We start from the raw sequence: 13,058 nt of genomic DNA on the forward strand, positions 1-13,058 counted from the left end.
TTCTCCAGTATTCGCTCCACATTAGAATTTGCATACAGTTCATATCTCCCCTTCTCCTTTTGGGACCCCAGCATCCCTACCAGGGATTGTACCTTGATAGAGAGGTCATCCAGTGCTCTATTGTCTTTGGCTGGGGGGAGGCGGTCGATATCCCGTATTTCTTGGATCACGTAATCCCATATGCGTCCATAACGCTGGTCGAGGGCCACTAGAGCCGCGGAGTATGGGGTGCTTGAGTTGGAATATGCCAGCGCTATGTTATGCGCTCTGGGCACCTTGAGATGCTTGAGGAGGATGGCATATTTGTACGACTCGTCGGGGACATCGGACATCATAGTCTCCAAACACATGCGTAATTCCGTGTACTGTGCTCTGTCCTCGCGCGTAAAGTCTGGGAACGTCGGTGTGCCAAGGTACGATGCCATGGATGGCTGGTACATTGGTGAGCATAGGGGAAGAGGCCTCCTGGGCGAGTCTCCCCGTACGTGTGGTCGTGGGTTAGTACTTGGTGGGTACCAGAGGCCGGGTCCCCAGGTGCTGTTCCTCGGTGCTGACTGTACGTCAAACTCACCCGTGAGTTGGGTCGGGGGTTTGTAGTGCAGTGACTCGGGGCTGAAGTCGGGGCTGTACTGGGCCTCCTGGTCCAGAGTACGTTCTTGCTGGTGGGCTTGACATTCCTCCTCTTCCTCTTCCTCTTCTAGGTCCTGGAGTCTTCTAGACAGTCTCTCGGCGACGTAGGCCGGTTCTTCCCGTTGACTGGGTCTCGTATGGACCGGTCGGGGAGGGGGGTCGGAGACGTAGACAGGTTCCTCCTGTTGGCCGGGTCCCGGGTCGCTTTGTCGGGTAGGGGAAGGTGCCCTAGACCCTTGTCGTGATGATCTCCGGGAGCTCCGTGCGGAGAGAGGGGGTGTCGCCCTGGCGATCAATTGTTCTATCATCTGCGCCTGCAGCCGGTCGCGCTCTGCTTCGCGCTGTGCATTGGCGCGTTCTCGTTCGATGTTCTCTTCCGTCTGAATGCGGTCGTCCTCACTCCTTTGTTGCGCCTGGAGGCGCTCTCGTTCGGTTGCAGAGTGTTCGCGCTCACTAAGGGCTTGCGCTTGGAGTTGCGCGTGAAGGCGATCTCGTTCCGCTGCAGAGTGTTCGCGCTCGCTTAATTGTTGCGCCTGGAGGCGCTCTCGTTCCGCTGCAGAGTGTTCGCGCTTGCTTACTTGTTGCGCCTGGAGGCGCTCTCGTTGTTCGCGCTCGCTCATCTGTTGAGCCTGGAGGCGCTCTCGTTCCATGGCAGAGTGTTCGCGCTCACTTAATTGTTGCGCCCGGAGGCGCTCTCGTTCCACGGCAGAGTGTTCGCGCTCACTAAGGGCTTGCGCTTGGAGTTGCGCGTGGAGGTGCTCTCTTTCCGTGGCGGAGTGTTCGCGCTCACTAAGCGTCTTTGCTTGAAGCCGGTCGCGTTCGGTGGAGGCTGTCAGTGTGGCGATCAAGGCTTGCGCCAGTATCTGGTCCGCCTCGCTGGGGGATGACACTGACGGAGGTGATCGGGTGCTGACAGGGCTTGTTGGAGATCTGTTCTCCTGGCGCGCTCCGAGGTCTATCTCCTGGGCGCGGTTCTCTTCTCTTGGTTGTGTGTCGGGTTCTATCCCTGGAGCGCTTTCTTTATCCTGGAGCGCTCCGGGGTCTATCCCGGTGACGCTGTCTGGAGGTATAGTCATGTCATGTCCCACCTGGTCCCCCCGTGAGCTGAGTCAGTTTCGTTTGAACCCACTGGGGTCTCTACTGGCAGGGTCGCCAAGTCGATAGGATTGGACATGCTTAGACTATCCGCTTTATCCGTATTTAACGTCTGTTTAGATAAGCTAGGGGGTAGAACGAAAGCGAATTCCTCCAGATATGGAGGTGGCTGACGTTTGCGCTGCGGGCGTTCTAGCTTAGGGGAGCCGCTTGGGGAGTGTTCACCGCTGGCCATGTTTAATATTAATATTATATTAAATATTACACTGATACCCTCCGGCTCGAAGGACCAATTGTAACTGAGGGGTTACAAAACCCTGACTGTATTAAAGATTGTGATAGATTAAACCACTGCTAGTTATGTACTTTAATTACTGGCCAGACAGTACATCAAATATAGATGGTGAACACCCACAAGAACACGGCATTGACACAGAAATACTATTGGAGGGTAATTTATTATTATTAGGCAACGTTAGGTTACAGAATGAGAATTAGGGTCGCGCTTGTATGGCGAAGAATATACGTAAAGTCAGTCAAGAGCATAAGTCACTAAGAATAGCAGGAATCCTACGATGGGTCTAAGCTGACGCCACCTGTTGTATAGTAGCAATTATATAGGGCAACACTGGTACCAACTGGAGACAATGGGTTCCCTCCGGGTGTAAGGCCTGGAGGGTAGAGGAATGTTCGGTTACTCCGTCTGATTCAATGGGGAATAAAGAGACTCCAGGTACAGGAGTCGGTGCTTGTAAACTCCCTTGATCAGCAGCAAAAGCAATAATTGTAATCCAAAATGCTCGACAGCATTGATGACAGCTAGCCAGCCCTGTCCACGAGGCAGGCCCGAGTGGTAATCCTCACGAGGTTGAATCCCAAACGATAGTGGAAATCAACGATGCTCTTCTCCGGTAGTCACGTCCCAAATCAATATAATCCAACCAGGAATGGTTCTGCAATCGCCGGCGCCGATTCTCCTGTGTACATGTCCAACGGTTCTCCGCCTAGGACTCCTCGGGTGTGGGCGACGTATTTAGGCCACACGGCCTGGTTAAGTGCACTAGCTAAAGACACGACGAACCGATGGGTAATGCTACACACGGAAGAACTGTGGCCGCACGATATACAATAAATGATCGACTATTTACTTCACATTAGATTAAGTCGAACTCAACGTTACTTCATTAAACTCTGACACTTTAACATTCTATTCGCACGCGGTTCTCAATGCTCTATTTAGACGCAAGGTTGCTCACTTCACTGCACGTTGACTCGTGGTGAAGGTGGGTAAGGGTAAGGGTAAGGTACTGCTGTTTACACCTGCGCCAATATATATACTTAAGTGTATATCTAGTCCCAACCTCAGTCCTTGTCTCGTATTACTACGCAGACTCTGGGCATGTTCTGACATGCCTGCAGTTGTCTTTGAACTTGCCGTTGGGGGCTTGCGCGTTGGCGCCTGGGGGCGCTGTCCAATAGGAGAGCGAATATTACTCTGGTCTGAACGCAGGCAAAGGGATATTCCGTGTATATATATAAATAATATACAAAGTATATCAAACGACACATATATATATTCAGTTTAATCTGGCCCTTCACAACAGATACCATTACATAAAGGAGGAGATATATGTGATCTCAACAATTATCAACCAATCTCCAAAGTGTCTGTTCTGGAATCCTGGATTATAGAATTTCTTTCAATTCACTCACAAGCCCCTAATCTCCTCTAATCAAGGCAAAACTGTGAAGTGAAGCACTAACTGGAAAAGCTTGACAATGGTCTTCAGCTTGTTGTCCACCACGTCGTCAGAGATGATAGCGTCCTTGATTTCCCGTCTGTCTCCCAAGTGCTGCTTCATCAGCTTCATGGCCTCTTCTGACGTCTTCTCATCCTCGCCCTCCACCACCACCAGCTGTGCCCGTCCTCCCCTCTCTCTGTCACGGATGTCCTTGGCCAGAGTCATTCCCTAAAAAGTATAGCTTTTAAATCCTAAAAAGGTCCTTTACCCCAACCTGTTTCTGGCCCCCTTTGTAAGGGAACATGCCAATGTTTTGGGAATTACTTATTTGCCATCTTCCCCAGAGTCAGACAAGAAGACAGGTACCCTTCTCATCTCTGTGTGTGCAGTACAGAGTCAGACCAGAAGATAGATACCCTTCTCATCTCTGTGTGTACAGTACAGAGTCAGACAAGAAGATAGATACCCTTCTCATCTCTGTGTGTACAGTACAGAGTCAGACCAGAAGATAGATACCCTTCTCATCTCTGTGTGTACAGTACAGAGTCAGACAATAAGACAGGTACCCTTCTCATCTCTGTGTGTACAGTACAGAGTCAGACAATAAGACAGGTACCCTTCTCATCTCTGTGTGTACAGTACAGAGTCAGACAAGAAGATACTATAGGAAGATAGGTGACGAACAACCGCCAGCCACAGCACCTCTAAAGCCTTGCAACTTTCCGTCAACAAAACCAATGTGACAGGAGAACAACTGCTAATCATGGATGACTTTGCAAGAGAGGAAGGTGATGATGAATGAAACCAAGATCCAGAAACAAATCTATTTACAAAGGAGGAACTACAGTTTCTGAAAGCGGAGCAGGCAAGAAGGGAGGCTGAAGTGTTACTAGTGGTAAAAAATAAGACATGTAAATAAGACCGTTTTGGAGTTGTTGAAAAGTGTATTTCATTAGTTTTGACTGTAGGCTAATGGTCACTTCCAGTCATTACTAGCTATTGTAATGCGGGTCTCTCTGTCTGTACTGCAGGAACAGAGATGAGAAGGGTATCTATCTTCTTGTTAAGTCACGGTAGCTTGTGGGCTCAAATGCACAACACGGGAGGCAGAATACTCTTAGAGGGGGAATAAACCGAGTCTGGATGTTTAGCATGGCAGGCTGGCAGTAATGGCTGTTGGGGATCGCTGGAGGTAGTGGGGTGTGGAGGACACAGAAAAAAAAAGTATTCACGATAAAATCGTACATGGGAAAATACAAAAATCACGAGAGAATTGTATACGGGAAAATACAATATCAAAAGTCACGAGAGAATTGTATATGATTGTCAAAAGATACGAACACACACATGACCGACAGCATAATGTGTAAAAATGTAGGATACTTGCCAGGCCATTTTTAGGGAAGATCTGACACTGAATGAATGGAGAACAATGCTTCTTGTAGGCAGAGTGGTAGAGTGGGAGCAGGTGTGGAATCTCCATCCATCAGCACAACTCGTTTCACCTGTGCCTATTACGTGTACATAGTGCTCGAGTTGAAGTGCAGGGGGTGTGTGAGGCAGGTATGGAGGGTTGTGGAGGTGAAGCCGTAACACACAGAGATGTGAAGGGTAGGCTACCTATCTTCTTGTCTGACTCTGTACTGCACGCACAGAGATGTGAAGGGTAGGCTACCTATCTTCTTGTCTGACTCTGTACTGCACGCACAGAGATGTGAAGGGTAGGCTACCTATCTTCTTGTCTGACTCTGTACTGCACGCACAGAGATGTGAAGGGTAGGCTACCTATCTTCTTGTCTGACTCTGGGGAAGACAGCAGATAATTTCCCCAAAGGTTGGCGTGTTCCTTTAACCATTAGAGTACACATTACAAAACTAATCATACAAGGGATATCTAAGGCAACTTCAACATCTCTTATCTGTCCATCATGAATTATCTGAGAAATTGTATATACCTGACCTCAAGTTTTACAACTGTTTTTACAGTGGGCACTTCAAACTAAAATATTCATGGTAACAGTAATCTGATTGGCTGTGCACTTTTACGGTTGATAGTAAAACTAAATTCAAATGGTGCCACAAAATGTGGTATCAGTGATATCACTGGAGAACCATTCCAGACCGGTGGTACGCTTTGTATTAGAACAGTTTTAGAACATTTCATAGATAAGTTGAGTATGAAAATAGGAAATGTATGATCATCATGCAAACATGTTTCTGACCTTGAGTCGCTCCATGTGATTGCTCTTCGGCCCATTCCACTGGATGATGAGGTTCCCAAGGTCTAACAGGAATACATCCCCCTTGTTGAAGCTGCCCCAAGTCATGTCCACCTGCCGGCAGACCAAGTTGTTGGATCCAGTACATGCATGATAAGATCCAGGCTGTCTTTGTGTCAAAATGGCACGATATCTGATGCCGAAACACAATCTCATTTACTGTATTATTATTCATCCTGTGAAGGTTGATTGAACTCGTTCTGTTCACTCGTACAGTAACAGACATTTACACCTGGTGTAGGCCAGTAGCCTACAACCACAGCCTCTTACTTTTGGTCACTGGCCGGTTCAAGGGCACCTCATGAAGTTTGTTTGTGTGTGTGTGCGTGTGTGTGTGTGTGTGTGTGTGTGCGCGCGCGCGTGTGTGTGTGCGTGTGCGCGCGCATGTGCGTGCGTGCGTGTGGTGTCACGGTGCTAACTCGTGCCCTGTAGAGTTAGACCCACTCACCTGCAGTAACACAATTCTTTGTTAGGTGTGCTCATTTAAAGTACAGGGAAACAACATAGGGAACTCGGCAGGGACATAGGTTGTTACCCCTCACCTCTCCTGCCACAACATGCTTCCGTCCTTTGACATGGAGTAGTCGTTTAATGTTATAAGTGTTGGTCTCCACATGCTTCATTCCAGATGCAACTCCCCCCCGCTTGTAGCTGTTGGGAAAAAGTGTCAGATGATGATCATATTGTACAGCCATCACAAACCATGTTCATTCCTGTATGTTGCTTCAAAAAGCTATATTCTGATGGCACACCAAGATATAATGGCACAGCTGTGTGGGCCTCATTTGCAAGAGATTGCAAATGTGTCAGTGAATAATCTTTACACTCTTATGTTTGTATTTAAATGTGCTTGGCAAGCAATTTGTTTCCTTGGAATTCACAAGCATGTGTGAAACATTTTCCTGCAAACAAATGAAAGAGAAAATGTGTGCATATACCTTCATTCATATCATAAACACATTACAGTTGTTGTGCTTCCTCATGTCTCCGCACCTCCTCTTAAACTCTCTGTGGACGCACACCTCACACTTGCTCAACATGTGGTATTACAGTTGTGTGTGAATAGGGAGGTGTAGTGGTTACGTCATTGGTGTTTCCCGCGCGGTCCACCCTCCTTGAAATTGCAATGTATTTCCAATGGACCCATTTCTAAATCGTCTCGTTTAAAACAAATAAAGCATGAACATTGGCATGGTGTACCTTTCTGTGTGTATTCATCCACAATCGATAAACCAATTAATTGTAAAAGTAGCAAAATAACAACATTTATGTTTTCGTTCACTGAGGAACTACACTTCACTTTGTCGCTGCTGACTGACGTCACCACAGCGTAGACTGTATTAGGTGACAGCACTGAATGACAGGCGTTCTACTGGTAAGTGTAGTTATTTTTTATGACAAATTAAAAACGTTATAACTAACTTTATTTCAACGCAAAATGCTTAAACAATAATGTTAGTGATAGTGATCCATTTTGTGCAAAAATGGAAAGCTTGCCAATGTTCATGAGGCAGAATTATTACAATAGCCGATAATACATTTTCCCAATGTGATGTCAGACTACACCTCCCTATAGTCAATGAGCATCGATTTTGATTTAATATAATTTTTCTGAAAGAATGATGACTATGCTGCAGCTGCAACAAGGCCCAAACTTCTTAGAAAAATAGGGATATTGTCAGTTTACTGACACATTGTGTGGATTTCACGGCTTCTTCTTTGTTATTGTCTTTGTTATCATAGTTTAATAGCTGGTTTATGGGAAGTGAGTCTATACTGAAGTTGCTGGGTCGGTGCTTCTATTGTTTTGTAAGTGAGTTATTGTGCTGTTTCAATGTGGGCCATGTGTGTTATTAGTCATGTCTATAGCAAAAGGAGAACTTGTAGTAAAACCTGACAACTAGATGTGTGAGTGCGTGTCTGTGTGTGCATGTCAGTGTGTGCATGTCAGTGTGTGTGTGTGTGTGTGTGCGTGCGCATGCGTGCGTGCGTGCGTGCGTGCGTGCGTGCGTGCGTGCGTGCGTGTGTGTGTGTGTGTGTGTGTGTGTGCAATGCATGCCATTGCTCACATGAGGCCCTTTTTGAAGTATCCACGGAAGGTGTCACTCTCATAGCCCTGCACCTCGCGGTGCTGCACGGCCACGCCCCCTAAGTGCTCATCCATCATGGTAGTGTAGATAGCCGCTGCCCCCTGCTCATCCTGAGAGGAGGAGCTTCCCAACCAATAGTGGATGTCGTAGCTGAAAGAGCTGCTCACTTTGTTTGTCTACACAGCGGCACAAACGGCATGAAGAATGCATTAATACAAAAAATTATAATAATAAAGTTCTATAGGAAATAATAGTTTTACCTTCATAAATTTTATAAGCAACATTCTGCCTTCAGAAAGTTCTATATGAAATACATAGTTTTGCCTTCATAAAGTTCTATAAGAAACATAGTTCTGCCTTCATAAAGTTTTATAGGAAACATATAATTCTGCCTTCATGGCTTTAAAGGAAACATATAGTTTCTGCCTTCAGAATGTTTTATAGGAAAGTAACATATACAATAGTTCTGTGTATTCTGTGTATATGTGGAAAGTATTGTTGTTACTTACATAGAGTATAATATAGCTGTCTCCTTCATAGAAGTTCCCATATGCTTTAGGGGGGAAAGGCACCATTTCCATGTCCTGACCAAAAAATTATTTGCCAAAGGCGGTTGATTGATTGATTGATTGATTGATTGATTGAAAACTTTATTAACAGATTGCAGAATGGGTACAATACAGTACAGCTCAATACACACAATTGTTAAGGGGATGCAGACCAGAGAAAGACTTTCATCTTGTTTACATCAGGGTCCCCCATTTTCAATTCATCAGGACATATATGACATACATGACATACAGATAGACAGTACTGCTACATCTATACATTTATGACATACCAGATTTGCAAATACAGTACTATTTGTGATACAAATAGAGTCTTGAAAAAAGTATATACATTTGACGTAAAAACTGTACATTGGGGAGGTTGGGTAGGTGGGGTGGGTGGGGTCGGGCTGTACATTGGAGGTGGTTCGGTGGGTGGGGTGGGGTGGGGGTTGGGTAGGAGGGGTGGGTGGGGAACACTGTAGAACTGTACAAGCAAAACTGTACATTTGAATATTGACAAAACCATACTTGGTCATTTACTGTACATTGGAGGGGGTTGGGTTAGGACATTTACATGGGCCAGTTTCGAATTGCAGTCTCCCATAGGTGTTCTTTGAGAGTGTTTTTGAAAGTGGGTAGTGATTCACATTCCTTTACAGCTTTGGGTAGGGCGTTCCACATTGATGTGGCATAATTGCGAAACGTGTTTAGTCCCTTGTTTGAGCCGAATCTGGGTTTAACATGATTTGTGGAGCTCCCTCTGGTGTTGTGATCGTGGTATATTCACTGACCTTTGGGAAGTATTTTGACATGTACATGGGTACCTTGGTCATGTAGTGTATCTTGTAGACCAGGCCCATTGCAAGTTGCTGTACTCTGTCGTCTACTCTATGCCATCCTAGGTTGTCAAAGTGGGCAGGGGTGAGGTGGGTTCTAGGAGTACGGTCAAGCAGTAGTCTGACCAGTTTGTTTTGAGATGTTTGTAATTTTGTTTTTAGCGCCGTTGAGGTGCTTTGGTACCATGAGGTGCAAGCATAGTCGTAGTACCCTTGTATGAGTGTTCCTGCCAGAGTCTTCAGGGTATTCTTGTTTACCAGAGAGGAGATCCGGTACAAGAATCGAGTTTGTTGGTTGACTTTCTTTTATTACATTGGATGCCATTTTGTCACAGGAAAGATCAGCCTCTAGGATGGAGCCCAGGTAGGTAATTTCATCTTTCCTTGTGACAATATTGTCACCCACTGTAACTGAGAAGCCGTCGGTCTTTCTGAGTTTGTTATTTGAACCGAAGAAAATGGACTCTGTTTTGCCCATGTGTAATGATAGTTTGTTATCAGCGAGCCATATGCAGATTTTGCCTAGTTCCGAGCTGAGGGTTTTTTCAACCTGTAACTTGTTCTTGTCAGAGACCAGCAGGGCTGAGTCGTCTGCAAACAAGAACAAGTTGCAGTCACAAGCTGACGACATGTCATTTGCATAAATTAGGAACAGTAGCGGTCCTAGTATGCTTCCTTGTGGAACACCACAGCTCACTGTGAGGGGGGGGGGGATAGGGTACCGTTTACCTCCACCATCTGTTCTCTCCCCTCCAGTAAAGGCTATTTGTACACACAGATGTATCATATTACAGTATGTTTGCAAATGTACCAGAGATCTCTTACCTCTATTCTCCAGATCAGCAGGCCTGGTGTGCTTCTATTTAGAACATCTAAAACATGGGCTTTGACCTGCGACATGATGTCAGATCCAAGATACCTAGGAAACAAAAGGAATGTGGAGTATGTAATAATTTAAACTGATATGTTAACAATTTAACAATATAATGTAACAATTAGTACTGGTCATTGAAACCAGTTGAATTCTTGAAAAAAATGTGAAAGGGTTAACATTTCTGAACTGTAGTTATGAACTGTAGCCTACTATTAGTCTACTTGTTTAGGTCCCCAGAAGTAGTGAATTGACAAGAGACAGGCTGACTGTGACACCTTGAGATGAAATAGAAAACATTTGGCACCTAAATAGCAAGTTGAAACATATGGCGTTGTAAAATGAAGTTATGTCAAAATAGATGTAAGTTGGTGTGTTATTGGTCAAATGCCCTTTTATAACATTCATTTTCATCAAGCGTTCATGATCATGGTCATATTATAAGATATTCCTTTTTTGATCCCCTTAGGGAAATTCGGGCATCATAGCAGCATACTCATTGACTCAAAGGCTTGGGGATATTGTTACGTTCAAGTTTATATTTGATAACTATACACTAAGAAAGCATCACAGAAGGAATAGAACAGAGAGTGTGAAAAGGCAAGGTGAAGGGAACTAAATCCTACATCGTTCAAGACTCGACAGGCATCAAAGACAAAAAGATATTTCTTGCCAGCAGCAGCACAAAGGATTCACTAACTCTCTACCTTTCTCACCAGCTCATCCACTACAGTACAGCCAAGGTAATGACTGCAACACGGCAGGAGGTCAAGGCGAATTATGAATGTGAAACTATGACTGGTGTCAGCACACAGGAAGAGGCAGACACTCTTATGATTTATCATGTTGTAGAAGTTGCAAGCACTGGGACGGATGTCCACATATACTCACAAGACACAGACAAGACTACTTTTGGCTCTACGAAATAGAACACCACTACTTGGCAACCATTCTGCACTAATCATGGGCACAAGTGAAAGACGCCACAAAGTTTTCCTACAGCCTATATGACAAGCTTGGCCCAGAAAAATCTGCTGCTCTAATCAACTGGCATGCTCTTAAAGGCTGTGATAGGACAGAACATATCCAACGAAAGGGAAAGAATGGATGCTTTGCAACTTTCTTGAAGGCAAGACCCACCATTCTGAAAGCAAGCCCCACCATTCTGAAAGCACTAGCTGGTCTTGGCAAAGGAGATGGACCATCTGAAGAAGTTCTATGTGGCTGTGAAGAGTTTCTGTGCTCACTTTTCTGTCCAGTCCACAATGCAGGACCTAGCATGTCCTACCATGCTCTGTAAATAACTCATGTACAGATACTGATATGCCCTACTTTGTTACTTGTTATTGCACAATGTCGTTCTATTGGATTCTTATTATATATTACTATTGTAATTATGCACATCGTTGCGGGCAAGACCCCCCGCATTTCATTGTATACTTGTATGCCGTGACAAATAAAACTCTTGTATCTTGTATCTTGTATCTTGTATCTTGTATGGGCAAGCAAAGACGCTCAGATGGTTTTTGTTCAAGCAACTCATAGATGATCAAGAAGTTGACAAGCTGCCATAAACTCAGGGAGCATGGATTGAACAAATACAGTACGCCATGCTCATGTCCAGGCAAATATCTGGCACCAGGATATGGTATTGAACCCAATATGTCTTGACCCTCTTAAGGATGAAACCTAGACCAAAAGCTACTGACAGTTAATTCTCAGGTTGCACCAGCTTCAGTCTTCATGCAGAGTGTAGTCTGTACAGAACGTGGCAAATGTGGTGGAGAAGGCGACAGTTGTATGAACTTTATACCACCAATTATTGGTGAAGATCTAGATTAGAAGATGATTGAAGCAATGACAATTAATGTGGACACTCATGATTCATGGTGATGATTATAACAGGATAAGTTATTCAGACAAAATGGTCTATTGTTCGGACAGACACATTTCACATGTTGACAGCTGTGCCTGTGAGGAGAGAGATATGGGTCAAAGGGGGTCGCTATGGTGATTAGAGATAGGTGCCAAGCAACAGCTAGTCAAGGCCACATTCCTTAAAGAGATAAAACCATGCTCAGTAGACAGAGCAGTCGTCATCCCCCCAAGCAAAGGGGGGAGACGGGAGAGGGGAACACTCCGTTCACAGACATACAGAGTGACAGCCTTTGCCTATAGGTAGGAGATACATAACAAAATACAGAAAGGCAGTGGTAGATCACTTATTACAGTTCAGTTGAGTCTGGATAGCGAGACAGACCACATCAGGGAGACAGGGCCTTCCCTCCTGATGGAGGGGGAAGGGGAGCCACGAGGAGGAGAGCGAGCTAGGAGAGACAGGCCACACAACCAAGAGAGATAGAACGGAGCTTTATCAATCTAGTTTATTTTCTTAAACCTTTTAACCCAGAGCGGTCCAGTACCGGTACAAGATTGATAGCATGCCATAAATCAATCAATACAGAACATATTAATTAATGTTGCATTTATTTTTCAAATGTAGCCAAGAGTAGAGACCCTAACCCTGTCAAAATAGCAGTCAAAGTGTATATTTTCAGCACTACGTTTGTTTACCAATGATTTTAATTAACCAAAACAAACACAATGCAGTGGATCAATAACACAGAGACGATGAAGTCTGATAACGATGACCAGGCTGAGATACTATAATCTAACAAGACGTTATGGGATATTTTGTATAATTAGCCTAAAATTTGGTCTCCAAATTTCAATCACTAGGATAATGTTAGACCTCCATGACTACGCCTTTATTGTGTGTGTGTGTGTGTGTGTGGGGGGGGGTTAATACGTGTTGGGACTCAACTATTGACAGATCCGGAATCTCAGAGACACGCGATCAAAAACAATCCTCCGCTGCCCTTCGAGCATGGGCCCGCGATACTGGCCTAACTGACCTATGGCGCCTAGTTAACCCTACCCTAAAGGACTTCTCCTGTTTCTCTG

The 13,058-nt window shown here is 45.0% G+C and overlaps 1 protein-coding gene across 1 annotated transcript in view; it reads right to left on the minus strand.

Moving 5' to 3' along the window:
* Nucleotides 1-10,123, minus strand: part of vil1 (villin 1) — a gene marked incomplete at its 5' end in the record, with an annotated part of 115,901 nt that extends 105,778 nt beyond the window's left edge. Inside the window, 6 exons of the mRNA XM_084314580.1 lie at nucleotides 3,490-3,695; nucleotides 5,690-5,800; nucleotides 6,289-6,397; nucleotides 7,816-8,012; nucleotides 8,346-8,420; nucleotides 10,049-10,123. Of these exons, the coding sequence (XP_084170706.1) occupies nucleotides 3,490-3,695; nucleotides 5,690-5,800; nucleotides 6,289-6,397; nucleotides 7,816-8,012; nucleotides 8,346-8,420; nucleotides 10,049-10,123 (773 nt within the window). The remainder of the gene's footprint in view (nucleotides 1-3,489; nucleotides 3,696-5,689; nucleotides 5,801-6,288; nucleotides 6,398-7,815; nucleotides 8,013-8,345; nucleotides 8,421-10,048) is intronic.
* Nucleotides 10,124-13,058: the final 2,935 nt, after the last annotated feature.

Source organism: Notolepis coatsorum (assembly GCF_963971535.1).
Source record: "Notolepis coatsorum genome assembly, chromosome: 5".
NCBI classification, from domain to species: Eukaryota; Metazoa; Chordata; class Actinopteri; order Aulopiformes; family Paralepididae; genus Notolepis; species Notolepis coatsorum.